The sequence below is a fragment of the Syngnathus scovelli genome, chromosome 1, assembly GCF_024217435.2.
Source record: "Syngnathus scovelli strain Florida chromosome 1, RoL_Ssco_1.2, whole genome shotgun sequence".
Lineage (NCBI taxonomy): Eukaryota > Metazoa > Chordata > Actinopteri > Syngnathiformes > Syngnathidae > Syngnathus > Syngnathus scovelli.
The window spans coordinates 9,282,068-9,296,429 of NC_090847.1; the positions used below are offsets into that span (position 1 = coordinate 9,282,068).

Below are 14,362 nucleotides of genomic sequence, written 5' to 3' on the forward strand. Positions count from 1 at the left end.
GGTTACTTGTTACTAGGTTACATAATTACCCTGTAATTGGTTGGCAAGCAGTCCAAGCCAAGATGTACCTTGTTTCTTTCTCAAAGTTTGATAAGAAAAGCTCCAGCTCACCCACGACCCTGAATAGGATAAGTGACAGAAACTGGATGGATGAACTGAACAGTTTCTGTACCAAATGTTGCATCTACTCATTGAATATCTTGGCCATTGAATCCGCCAATATAAAAGTTATTGAGGACAAGGTCGGGCGGGCATGCGCTATGAATGCAAGAACTCAAGCTGTTGTAAGAATATAAAGAAAGGCATGAAATTCCATCTCAGACTTTTTCGATCCACATTCTACACTGTTAAATAATGGAGATGATCACAGAATATTCAGAAATGGGAAAGCATTCACAAAGTTACACAAACTGTGTAAACATATAGGACCTTGTGGTCACAATTATATCAATCCACTCTTAACATCAGACTGGAAAAAAAAAAACGTCGTTAGTACAACAAGATAGTAGCACAGTGGTTACTCAACAAAGACCCAGTGTGTTTTGCTTAATCAAGTAAGGAGAAGAACGGAAACATGCTGTCCATCAAAAGGCTTCAGCAGATTCCGCATTGGGTTGGCAGAAGGAGTTTTGCGTCATTGAGCCTTTAAATATGTGTTATTTTAATCATAAATAATCATCAATTTTAAGTAGCATTTTTTAGAATTATTTTTATTACAAACAACCAATCATTTAGTGAAATTGCATTTAAAATGTATATGTACAATTTCAATTTTTACTAATATGATTGTTATTATTCACAATAACTAACAAATTATTTAATGAGATGAATAAATACATAAAATATAACAAATAACACGTACCGATTTTAAGGGAAAATGGACAATTTGGCTTTATAATGTAAACATTCCGTTTTCAGCATGCAGCCAAATAAACCTTGGAGAGAAAAATCCTCCATTCTTGTTTTTCTGATGCCCGCTTGGGCTTACCAGACTGGTACTTGGCATACACTTTATGCCATAAAAGTTTGAGAACCACAAGTCTAACAAGCTTACATGTCAAAGTTTACAACTCATTGTTCTGCTTTCCTCTCCCACAGCTCTGTTGGAGGTTGTACTGGCCGGCAGCGACTGCTTGATGGCCGGAGACATGTGCTCAAGCGATGACACTTGCAGCCCGCGCCTGCGCACGCTGCGTCAGTGCGTGGCGGGCAATGGCAGCATGAAGCTGGGACCTGGAGCCAGGAGCCAGTGCGCCAACGCAGTGTCCGCCCTGCTTTCCAGCCCTTTGCACGGCTGCCAGTGTAAACGGGGAATGAAGAAGGAAAAGAACTGCCTGAGCATCTACTGGAGCCTTCACCAGTCCATCATTCACGGTAGACGGTCGATGGATAACGTCACAACTGATTATATTTTAGTTAGGGATGGTTATTGAAAAACATGCTCTTGATTGCCAAGTAGAGAGTAATCGTGCCATTGTATTAATACGCATGATATTGCAATCCATCCATTGATTTACTTTGGCGCTTGTCCTCGTTAAGGTTATGGGTATTCATGTTCATAGTTTGAGAATATCTGTTCTAAATTGACAAATTCACCCTAAAAACATTTGTCCGTCCTTAATGGTTATGTAATTTTCAATCATTTAGACAGATTGCAGCAAAATTACAGGTTCAAACCATTTCTTCCTCCCTCAGGTCTCAACTTGGTAGAGAGTTACCCTTATGAAACCGTGCAGAGGGATTATGACTATGTCCGTTTGGCCTCCATCACAGCAGGCAAGTCTGCTGACCTTCATTAACTTTCATATTTTTACTTTTGTACCCTTTGGGGTACGCTTGGATTTTCCCTGGCAGCTGGCCTGAGGCAAAGACAAGCCGGTTTTGTTCTAAGGACAGCTACACCATTTATCTGACCAAAATTCCTGCATCCAAAATGATATCTTTGTCACACACTGTGTTACAGTAATACAATTTATGAATGGGAATGGGGACTTACTGCTGAGGCAGCAAAATGTAGTGTTTACTTTGAAGAATTCTATTCACCGTTTTGTAAGTCATGAAGGTTTGTTGTTATGAGATCTTCAAACCACATTGCAATTGATACAAACTTATCTGACAAACCAAACTGTACTCCAACCGGGGTATTCATGCAAAGTCTGCCTGCTTATCTACTGTATATAGTAGATATATATACTATGTAAAGAATACATTTTGTTCTCTTCTGTATTTCTTTCCATAGACTCTGATGTTGGCATGGTAACTGTGAATCGCTGCTTGGATGCGGCGAAGGCTTGTAACGTGGACGATTTGTGTCAGAAGCTGCGCACAGAATACGTCTCGGCCTGCATCAAACCCACTGCCAAATCTGGCCTGTGCAACCGGGTCAAATGCAACAAAGCCCTGCGCAGGTTCTTCGACCGCATTCCCGCTGACCACACGCATGAGCTGCTATTTTGCCCCTGCACGGACACGGCCTGCGCGGAACGTCGCAGGCAGACCATTGTTCCCAGCTGCTCTTATGAAAGCGTGGAAAAGCCCAGCTGCATTACGCAGAGGAGGATCTGCGAGGCTGACTACGTGTGCAAGTTAGTGAGAGCTTATTGTTTGTTGACATTCGTTAAATGTCATGCTGGAAAAAGTTTGTTTCTGGTCCCCCACACTCACACAAGATCCATGTTAGGCACGCAACAACCTCTAATCTTTCTTTCTCTGAATTCAACCCATCCCTGAGGAGCAGAGAACGGTAACTGCGTAACCCTTGGAACAAACCCAAATGTTATGTCTGCACCTTGGTCCTAAAATCATGCTAGAAATAAGCAGTCCTCTAAATGCTTTTAGTAAAACTGATGAAACCGAAGAAAAAGCAGATACTGATCACTCTTTGGTTGTGCACTGAAACTAAGTATTGTAGTTGCGTGGCGACCATGCAAGGGGTCTGACTCTTTGGTTTTGAGGTCAAAGTATTTCTGGTGTCGTGGTCGGTTTACATGTTTTTCCACTAGTTCAGGATCGATCTGGTTAAGGTCATTAGCCCTTAGAGTTCAGCAACAAATGTATCAGAATTTAGCTGTGAATCACAGGAGGCAACCTTCAGTAGGCAAGTGAGTATGATAGAGCATATATCACTGATTGTGTATCCGAGTGGGACCCCATTCTAATGGGCATGATTTTTCGATTATGTGATCCACATACAGCTTTTGCAACTCAACAGACCCCCTTTCAAACATGATTTGATGGAACTACATGTAGCTACTACATGTGCCACTCCTCTGCGTTCTGTAAAAAATGGTGACAGAGGTGTGGTCTGTACTATATGTGATTCAGCCAGAGAACCCTTTGGATTGGTGATGCATGTGTGATTAATTCATAAAAGACATGGGTGAGGCATTTAGAAGATTGAAATGAAAAAATGGTGTAGGATGGTTCCAATATTTTCCCACCTCCGAGATTCCACTTTCAGACTTTTTGAAAACAAATAAACAGTCATTCAGTCAACCAAATGACCCGTTGTTTTACCCCTAAGCCTTACCCACTCTCCTTCATAGTTTAGAACACCCCTGAGAGCCTCTTGGAATAGCACATTAAATATTGAACATGGATAAAGAGCCAGATGGATCAGAGTTATCGCTCATTGCAATCTCTGGTCATGGTCATTATTTTTCCAGGGCTCCATTACACTGGTGGGTTTTACTAATGATTCCAAGTCTTGGGGTTTAGTGGTGAAATATATTAGTCTTTCTGTCACTTTCACATTTTAGTCTAATGTGCTTTGTCTGTACCAGGCTAGCCAATATTTTGTGGTTGAGACAAGTTAAATCACCAAGTAAGAAAAAAAGCATAACAGAATACAAGAATCCATCATGTTCTTGCTCAGCAGAACCTTTTCTCTTCTTCTGTAGGTCTCGCCTGGCACAGTTTCAGTACGACTGCGAACCCTCTGAAGTGTCTGCCAGTGGTTGTAAGCAAAGAAACTACGGTGCCTGCCTCCTCGCCTACACAGGACTCATAGGTAAGTGCATATTTGTGAAGATGGAGGATCAGATGGAGGAGACATGGAACGAAGCAAAGGCTGTATAAACTGGTAACGGCCACATATGTTATGTGAGAGGACGACAGGGAGAATTGTGCAGCTCCGGGGAGGTGAGAGATATTTCTGCCGATGACAAGTGAGCAACAGAAGTAAATGTGTGTTCAAAAAAGAAAACCCACGCTGGTTCCAGACAACAACTAGACAGATGCGCTTATTAACTCCAACGTGCCGCTTTGTTTTTGTAACTTGTCATAAAGGAAAGGAATAGCCATGAGTTTTCCACACATTGCAGAGAGGAGCAAGAATAACTTCCTGCACTTGGTGCCCCACAGCATAAAAACACACTTGGCTAACATTTATTGAAGTACTCAATATCCCACCTCCACTACGTTGCCGCATGGGTAAAATCTCATGGCTTTAGACTGGTGTGACCTGAAAAAAAAAATGAAGTAGTCAACTCCTTTACACCAAGTGGGTGTATTTGGAGAGCTTTTAAATATAAAAGCTGTAGCGCACACCATGCAAACCAGGCCGACAGTGTTGTTTCTCTACAGGAAGCACGATCACGCCAAACTACGTAGACAACGCCACTTCCAGTGTGGCACCGTGGTGCTCCTGCTCGGCCAGCGGCAACCAGAGGCAAGAATGCGAAGACTTTCTGGACTACTTCACCGAAAACATCTGTCTCCGTGAGTGGACCTTTTGTGCACAATTTGCCTTCCTTTGGGATATGTGAGCTTTAGGCTTAATAAAGCTTTGCTGTACTTTATTTCGTTGTTTCGATAACTTTTACAACATTTATGCTAGTCTTAATTTAACCAGTACAATCTTTTGGGAGATTGATGATATTCTTGAAAGTCAATTGTTAGTGATCAAAGTAGGCGTATTTTAGTCCATGCAATTTTAGGTTTTTTTTTTTTCTTTCTTTAACCACATGCATGTTTTGATATTTGGGGTAGGGTTATTTAAAGCTGTGTGTTTTTTTATAGACAGCTGGTGGTAAATTCTGCCCGGGAATAAAAAATATGATGTTGACTGAACAGAGTGAGTTAAATTAATATCCTGAGCCATGATGCATCCAGACAAGATGACGCAGGAAAAACGGTTGTGATGAGATAGAGCCCACATGATTACGTGGGCAGATGTTTACCACTACGCTCAAACGCCAGTGCATTTTAAATCAAGCACCGCCCCCCCGCTTTTGCTTGGTTTAGACATAATTAAATATCCTCTGTATCTCACTGTTTCTCATTTTATTACTCACCTGCTTCACACTGCTTGCACTTTGTTGCTGAGGCTGTCATAAATGATATCTGAGTTGATGGAGGGATTGAAAATTAGATTTAAACCTTTCCACGGTTAATGTCTCTCTTTATCCCTTCGTAATTTTTTTTTTTTTTTAAACTCCTGATTACCGTGCAGTATTTCCTGAAATGGTAAACAAATAGATACAGGGGCCCGATTTAATCTCTGGGCGGATCATCTACCTGTAGATCTTGTGCGGGTCAAATTTGACCACTTCTAAAATTTAGATGCAATACAAATACGGGAAATATCATTTGTTCATCGGTAATATTGATTAATGTTGAAACAGATCAAACTGTCTGTGTTAGCACCGCATTTGCAAAAGTTCCTGGGGTGCCTTGTCACAGGTACGTTCGTTCACTGAGATAAAAATAGCAAACCCTCGACAACAAAATGTTTTCACACCTTTTGTAATGATGAAGCAAGATGATGAAAACACAGTTTAAACAAAGTTTAAAGCAATACACTATGTACATGCAATTTTGTTATCAGTTTGATTACAATATTCACGCTAATTAGTAGATGCTGATGAAGTCAACACTTTGCAGTCTTTGTCAACTCAACCAGTGAAAGGTAACGTGGCGGCGCCACACGAATTCTGCGGAGCACTGCTGCTTTCCAATCCCCCAAATGATTTTAAACTCACACTGAAATGCACTCGCTCGCAAGTGAGCGGAAATGTTCGCCAAGCTCGACGTGGCAAATGAGAGCAGCTCTCTTGGGCCTGCTGCCTAGAAAAGATACAGAGAGAGTCTCTGAGTTGTTTGGCCATGTCAGAAGGTTCTATGAGTTAATGAGGCCGATGTGGAGATGCAGGTGCAGGGCGGCGGCTTAGAGAGAATACTGATGCTTTTTGCTTTTTCTGTCAATCCTTTGCCAGGAAAGTCAAAACTCAGGCCACGTCCTCATGAATATTGTTTATTTGAAAACACTTAATGCAAAAACACGGTGCCCCAAATAGTTGTTAAGTTCATCAGCCATTTAAGATAAGCAAATGCCTGCCTCAAACTGATGCAAAAACAGGTAGGACATCCAGAAATGCTGCAGTTCAAGAGGACTTCTAAGCCAATTGAACTACTAAACTTGTTGGCAAACCAGCGCTGCAATACGTATGTAAACATTCCAAGACAAATTAAAGTGACTTCAAAGCCAAACGTCCTTTGGCGATGTACTAATCATTCAATACGTATCGTACATAAACAGTTACATAAAAATGAATAAATATTTTTGAAGATGGCTGGCAAATACCAAAGATGATATGAGTGACGTTTCAATGAGGATATTGTGTCCTATTGTGTCTCGTGCAACAGGGAATGCCCTAAAGGCGTTTGGGAGTGAATCTAACAAGCAGCCCACGGTGGGCCAGTCCAATACCTTAAGCCCCGCCCACCGCAGCAGAGAAAACAGGAGCAGTACTTCCCCACCGGAAAGCATAATAACAAGGGGGTACATACTGGATACAAAAATACCCACACAGGTACATTGTTCTCTGCTTGTTGTCAATCACTTTTGTTTGGTTCCTTGTTTTGGTGTTATATAGGTACAATCAAGCCCTCCATTATTGCAGTACTGCTCAGGTAACAACCAACTGTGGCTCAGCTTAAAAACATCACATGACCAAAAATAGGTTCATTGTAATTCATAGTCCACATATTCAATAATAATTGAAGTAGCATGTTCAGTGAGTAGCGCAGCAAATCCATTTGATCGACATCGGTGGATCTCACTCATGGATGATCAGAATGAACAGCCTAAAACTCAGATCGAAACACCATTAGGTTTTGAGGAATGGAGGACACAAGTACAGGGAAGCAAGGAAGCGAGAACGGGGTTCACTCAAAAAATAGTTTTAGTTTAAAGGATAAAACAGCGCACTATTGGTCATGGAAAAACTCAAGAAACAGGAGAACGAAACAGGCAACAAAGTATCAAAATAAACACTCGCAAAACAGACTTGGACGTGGCTTGGAGAGCATAAAGTAACAAGGACAGCACAAAGCACATTCTATGACTCACAGGTTAAAGGATTATGACCCAATCAAGACTGAACAGAACGAAGGAAACTAAATACAGACAAATTGACAAGACACCGAGGAACACCTGGACAAGACACAAGTGGTTGAGGGAGCTGAAATTTTGGGAATGAGAAAAATGCAAGTGCTCCTCACGTGAATATTTGGAATATGGCAAAGGTGAAGTGAAGTGAATCGGACAAAAAAGTGAGGAGAATAAACTAGAAGAAGAAGAATAAAGTTAATGGTGAAAAATAACATACTAAGTATGAAGGCCTTCACCTTCACACTAATTAATATCACACTTGGTCTTCTTTGTCCGAAAACAACAGTAAATAATTGAGAAGCACTGCATTACGAGTACCATTCTGTGGTAGCAACAGAAAAAAGACAAAGCAAAAGCAAAATACACTTGTGAAGTCAATTCTGACCTCATGATGACATTTGATGGTTTGAACTGCTAACGTTTGAGACCTATGTTTCCAGAAGAAGCTCAGCTTTGGAGTCTACGTTGTAATTAAATCTGTATTCCTCCCAACCCAGGCCATGGGAAATGAACTCCTGGTGGACCAGTCCAGCCTGCCGTCCAGCAGCCTCCCAAATGCAGCGACCCCTCTCGGGCTCCTGCCTCCCGTTGCCATCAGCTTTTTCTTGTTTCGCTTGCTCGACAGTGGACACTAAAAACTGCAGGGATGCACTCCACGCCTGCTACAGAAAATGGAGACAGTTCACGAATCGTGCAGCTACTCTCGCCTCCTCCTCGACTTATACAGCAATTGCATTTCTATTTTTGTGTCTAGGTAGTTGGACCCTTAACGGAAGCTAATGTGTACATTTGTACATACAATCGTTGTTGCTGTGATCAAGACATGCCAAAATTGAGCTACAGACAAAATTGAGCTCTCAGCTATCCAGCGATGTCTCTATATGTGTATGTGTGATACGTAGTTAAGGATACCAACAGAAGCTCTTATTGTGTGACTCAGTGTTTGGAGAGCTGCCGGAGCATACAGCCCTTTAACAGCACTCTCCTCAAGTGTCTGCGAGAGGACCATTATTTCTAATCAATACTAGGACAAAAGGGGGTGGGGGCAAGCCGGAGAGACAATAGAGCAACATTTTACTTGGACGTGGCCGACAGATGCCCTGATTCTTCGGTGTCCTGCAGCAGCGTCCAGCCGAGAGTGCATAAGACAAACCTTGACACCACAATCATGCTCTCCATCGCCGTTTGTCAAACTCTCACTTTATTTCTTAGCTCTGGAGCTACAGTATAAAACATGGCCTTGCTCTTAAAAGGGAATTATCAGCCAATTCTCAAAAGACAATTCCTTTAGACCTCTGGCTGCTATACAAAAAGTAATTGTGAGTGTAATAACCTTCTTGTTCTCATTGTGCAAGTGGACACTGCAAGGGCGGCCAAAGTGCAAGGGTTGGCTTATGTTACTTACGTGGGCATCATCAATACGCAAACTTTGAAATTTAATGGATGTGAAAAGACTCTATGAAAGTATTTTCTGTTCTGGGAACTAATTTATGTAAATAAAGACACATCAATTCCCAGGTTTTGTGCTTCTTGCAAAGCATCTGAACGTTATTAAACATCCAATGACAAACAAGCAAATGTTGCCAGTGGAAAGAATGTGAAGTACAAAAGTACACTTTGACACTGAACTTCTTAAAAACTATTGAAATATAAAAACACATAAGATATATTCTGAATGCTTTCAATCTTAAGTTTTTTTTATGGAATGTTCAAAAATGTTCAATGTGACCACTTTTGGTCGCACGATTCAGTTTTTGCAAAACACCCTTTCTGGTCGAGTGAACACTATAACTGGATCTAAAAAAATCATTTGCATTACAAAAAAACTTCATGAATGTGGCTTTCAAATGGTGCCAGTTTCCTCTTCCTACCATTTATATAGTTCTGCAGATATGAGGACTTCTGTTTATTAATTCCCTGTCACCTGTACACTTTCATTATGTAAAAAAATTACTTTCATACAAGTACAAAATGAGTAAGCCACGGTAAAATAAAACCCAAAGTAAATCCACTCAGACATAATGACGAGGAATTAGAAACATTTTTGCAACTGTTTGAGTCGTGTTGTTTTCGATATTGTAATCATTCAATATACATATGTTGGTGTTTCAGTATTTACTCTACATGGCTGTGATATCGCAGCGCAGTAAAAAATTGCCACTTATGGATTACATGACTTCGGCCATTTACATGGTAGGTCAAATATATTTGTGTATGCCTGGTGGTTAGGACGTTTGCCTCACTGTTCTGTGGTTAGAATCTTGGTTTAACTCCTGTGTGGCGTTTGTATGTCCACCCTGTACTTTTGTGGGTTTTCTCCAGATACTTGCTTGTCAGCTCTTAATTGGCAACTTCATAAAACGCCTGAAATCAACAATTTGGTGATAAACTTTATTCCCAAAGATAGTTGACATGAAGAATGTTTCCGAAGATTGCTTTTTTTTTTTCTTTTTTTTTTTTTTAGCATAGCAATGATGCCCCTTTTTACAACACGCTATGGAACATAATAAACCAAAGACAGTCTGTGTGAAAATATGGAAAATGAAACACCAGTGTGTCACTAACGACTGATTTGTGGACATCCTCCTTCATTGATCCGTACAACACCGCTCATTACATCACCAATGTTTGGAAACTACGTGTTGTGCACAGCTAAAGTACGATGCCAGAAAGGTGCAGAGCTGTAAATAATGCTGCTTGTCTCTTTGAGAGAATCAATAAGTAGGGTAAAAAGGTGTTTTGCAAGGTAACATGAACATATGTAAAAAGTTTCCCAAAAGTCCAGGATGCAACAGTTACATGCTGCAGCTGATAAAGTCTTGTTTAGTCATATTTGATGTGGTAAAAGCTACTGATGCAGTCAAGGGAGTCACTTTGGCCATTCTACTATGACCACCTGTGCCTTAAAGGGACGGCGGGAATAGCTTGGCATAAACGCCAACAAACTTCCGACTTATTGCCTGCAGAGCGTGATTCCGCAATTGTCATGCTCCAGCAGCTCTTCAAAGAATTGCAGTGTGAGTCGAGCTTTCGGCTCAGACTGTCAAAAAAAAAAAACGAATGTCCAGAAATCACCCACCATGAGAGTGTTGCAACGAGAGGTGTTGGAACAGCTGATTCGATACTCAAATAATGTCTGATGAGCTTCTCTTGGGGTTATTTTTCAACATATCAACATCACTCCGCGTTCAAGAATCCGACATGGCCGCCAAGCCTTCCTTTGAGATCAAGGCTTGAGAGCAGATATGGTTCAAACAAGGAATCAGATAACCTGAAGGATTCCTGTGCTTGAGTTCAAGCCTCTCTAGTTCATCCCGGAGAGCAAAGCGAGAGTCACCTTGAATGAGGAGGAGGCAGAGCTGCTGGCAGCGACAGGTGACTGTGCTGACTGAAATTAGTCTGTCACCTGAATTGATTTAAAATTTCTTCTATTTCTGAATATTCAGCTTTGCGAAGTTTAGGAGAAGGTGTAAAGGGGTAAAAAGCCAGGTTACAGCTCAGGATTTTGGACATCTACAGCCTGCTTACAGTACTTACAGATGCAAAATGGAAACAGAGTGCTGAATTGCTTCCATGCATATTAAGAAGCATTATTGAGTACTACTTGCAAACTATTCCCACCATGCAAGAGCCACTGCTGCACTGGGCCAAGACCAAGCACAGGTTTCAATATTTGGCCAAGGTCTGCAAATGTTAGCTGGTATGCACACTGGCAGAGAGGATTTTTTTTCCTGTAGCCTGAAATACCACCGTGCGACAGAACTCGAGTCTTCACTTTATTGTCTTAATTTTCATTTATTTTTTTTGCTTGCAAACTAGAATTGAGAGGCTAAAAATGCTGAAATTGGGACCAAGCAGGGATGTGATTATGTCTAGTCTTGCAGGCCATTGCCTCTGCGTTGTTTTACTCGGAAATTATTTTATGGAGGGGTTTAGCTGAAAATAACATGTAAATTGAACATCTACTTGCTGTTCTGAAGTGTCCGTTGTCAGTGAATATAAATTACAGAGCATTTCCTCCTCCTGTGATTTTCCTCTAATTATAATAATAGCGCAACCCTGGAGTTATGTTTTGTAAGTTAGAACTGTCTGCAAGGCCATGCATTTGTCTGAATGCCGCTTGTCCTCATTCAAGAAGAGCCTGTGGTAAAGTATCCTTGATGTCATCAATTCAGTATAGATTTAAAGCCTAAATTCTAACAACCTTATTTGAAAGTATTCTTTACATTCAATGGATAAAAAAAATAAAATAATCAGTTGTCACTGAATATGAATCATTTTAGAATGGCCTTCAGAGGAGTTTATAAAACGTGAAATGGCTCTTTAAAGAAAAACGTTTCTCAACCTATTTTAATCAAACCCAATTAGGTGGAACTGTGCGAATTAGTTCCATCGAGGCACAACCTGACAAGAATTCCGGAATTAACGTCTGAAGTTGAGTATTATCTGTGGTTTGGACACCTTTAATAATAAAAGCACCAGGAATGTATATTCAGATGACCGTCTCTAAATATTTGACTTTAGTTATTTGCATTTGAGTAGAATATTCTAAAATTGACAAGGGGAAACCAGAATTCATATAGCTTCTTTCTTTGACTCACCGCCTCTGAAAACATGCAGTTTTTCATGCATTTAAAAACGTCCTCGCTTCTCCTTTCGCCGCCATTCCTATTTGCCAGCAAAGCCTACGAATCCAACCCCGATCAATAAGAACAATCAAAAGTTGCTCTAGGGTGTTGAAGCCTCATGCCTTTTACCACAAGATCATTTTACCTGCACTATTACAACACACCTTCCACCCCCCCCCCCCCCCCCTCCTACGTCGCACCATATTAGAAGGTGGAAGAAATAATTGAAATTGATCCCCTTGCTAATTGCGGTGAATGCGTGACGTTTGTCGACTGCGCGTCTTATCACTGCTGGTGCTACTGACGTCTCTAACAAAACACGCTGGGTGTGATCAAATCCCAGCACCTGTGTGTGTGTGTGTTTTATTTTCATTTTTTAGATATTTTTTTTAATCCAAACTAATCAGTCTTGCTTTCCGTGCCAGACAGTTCTGCTGTCCAGACCCGGTAAAATTTGATATTACCGTATACCGGATCTTTTCTAATCCTCTTCCTCCTCATCATCTTTTTGTCTGTATGCAAAGGTGAATATTTATAGAACAGTCTTTCTTTCAATCTTTGACAAGCTGTTCCGCGCCGATTTCCACCTCCAGATGGGTATACGTGTTCGCATTTGTCTACCCACATTTGAGGGAATTCATGTGGACGTGGATGTGCGTGAAGCATGTACACACGTCTCAACAACAGGCCTGTTTTGTCTGCAGAAATCTGCTTCATAAGCAAATAGAGTGGAACTTCCAAAGTCAGATAGAATCGGTTCCATGCTGCTGGTCATCCTTCAAAACAAAAATCGCCTTGTTATGAAAAATCATATTTTGGAGAATTTGTCATCATCCTAAAACCTTGATTAATTGTACAAGCACTGTTACGCAAGATTTTAAAGTATTTACTTGAATCTAAATTAAAGTATCACCAAATGTTCTCAAATAATAATAATCAAGAGCTTGTCTTTTAGACAGTGCAACAGTGACATTTTAAAAAGTGTGAATAATTACACTATGCTATAACAGCACCAATGGCTTCTGACATATGTTTATGTCAAAATCTAGAATTTTGTGAAGTTGTTGAAAGACTGCAAGTCAAAGTGTTAAGTAATTTACCAATTCTAATGTATGTAAATTGTCTTTCATATTAATTCATGGTCCATTTGCCTTCAACTTAGCCTAACAGACCAAAACATCTAATTGTGATCCAGACTAATGCAAGGGTCTTCAATCTTGGTCCTCGGGGTGTGTGTCCTGCTTGTTTTCTACAACTGCCTGCTTCAACACATCTGATTCATATAGATAATGAGCGACGTCTGCAGAGGCTGCAGAATGACCCGGATCGATTTACGCTAAGACATTTTTTTCATACTCCCAAGTTGAAACCTGCCAAAATCGAACCAACTAAAGCAAAACTGGACAAAAGTAATTGGAGACTACCAGTGTTTCTACTTGAGTCTTCTTAGTTCACTTCTGTGACCGTCCTTTGTTGAGAATCGTACAGCTTTGAGAAGTGTCACCAAAACCAAAATAAAAAATGCAAATGTGTATTGAAGTTAGGGTATATGTGGTAAAAAGCTGCATGCAGGACTACTGTTCAGCATGTCTGCCTCATGGTTCTGAGATTTGGGTGTTGTATCTGAGCTCCAGCTTTCAAGTGTGGAGCTGGCACGCTCTCCCCATGCAAGCACAGGGGTTGCTTCAGGTCCTCTGGCTTCCTCCCATGTTACAAAATGTTAGGCTGAATACTCTCAATTGTCCATGTGAGTATGAATGCTTGTGCCCTGCCTTGAGGATAAGATGTATAGAAAGTGTGCGGATGGACTTGGTCAAATTTTAGGGAGCGCTTCCAAAGTAATTACAATTAGCCTTTAGCCAAGTTCGCTTGTGTGCAGGAAGGAAAGAAGGTGTACCATCTTGGGTGAATGAGTGGGTCCATGTGTTTCCAGTCTGCAGGTGTATGGTTACACTCAAGCATCTGTCTCCAAATCTACGCTAAAGAGTTCTGGAGACAGCTACAAACATCTGCAGCGCGGAACACACCTTCATGTCATGGGAGCAGCTGGACAGCGATGACAGCAAATCAGTTACTGGCCTGGAACCCCACAGACCCGGACTGGAGCCTCGCGGGACTTCACTAGATTGCTCGACATATGAAATTTTCCCTGTGGAGGCAATTTTCTGAGTAAGTGCACCTCCTCCAGAGGCGCTTTTACAATGACTGTCTGCCACAGTATTTCACAGACAGTCTGTTGACACTTTGACTGCGACATAACGGCTGCAAAACCAAAGTAACATTCAAAAGTGATTTACACCTTCATTGTACAAAGATATGCAATATTCCAGACCAGTGTCGG

The 14,362-nt window shown here is 41.1% G+C and overlaps 1 protein-coding gene across 1 annotated transcript in view; it reads left to right on the forward strand.

The window, feature by feature from the left end:
* gfra4b (GDNF family receptor alpha 4b) overlaps positions 1-8,908 on the forward strand; it is a 31,537-nt gene extending 22,629 nt beyond the window's left edge. The window contains exons 2-8 of the mRNA XM_049753631.2: positions 1,099-1,374; positions 1,696-1,776; positions 2,240-2,585; positions 3,900-4,009; positions 4,585-4,719; positions 6,646-6,812; positions 7,891-8,908. Coding sequence (XP_049609588.1) covers positions 1,099-1,374; positions 1,696-1,776; positions 2,240-2,585; positions 3,900-4,009; positions 4,585-4,719; positions 6,646-6,812; positions 7,891-8,028 — 1,253 coding nt within the window. The 3' untranslated portion in view covers positions 8,029-8,908. The remainder of the gene's footprint in view (positions 1-1,098; positions 1,375-1,695; positions 1,777-2,239; positions 2,586-3,899; positions 4,010-4,584; positions 4,720-6,645; positions 6,813-7,890) is intronic.
* Positions 8,909-14,362: the final 5,454 nt, after the last annotated feature.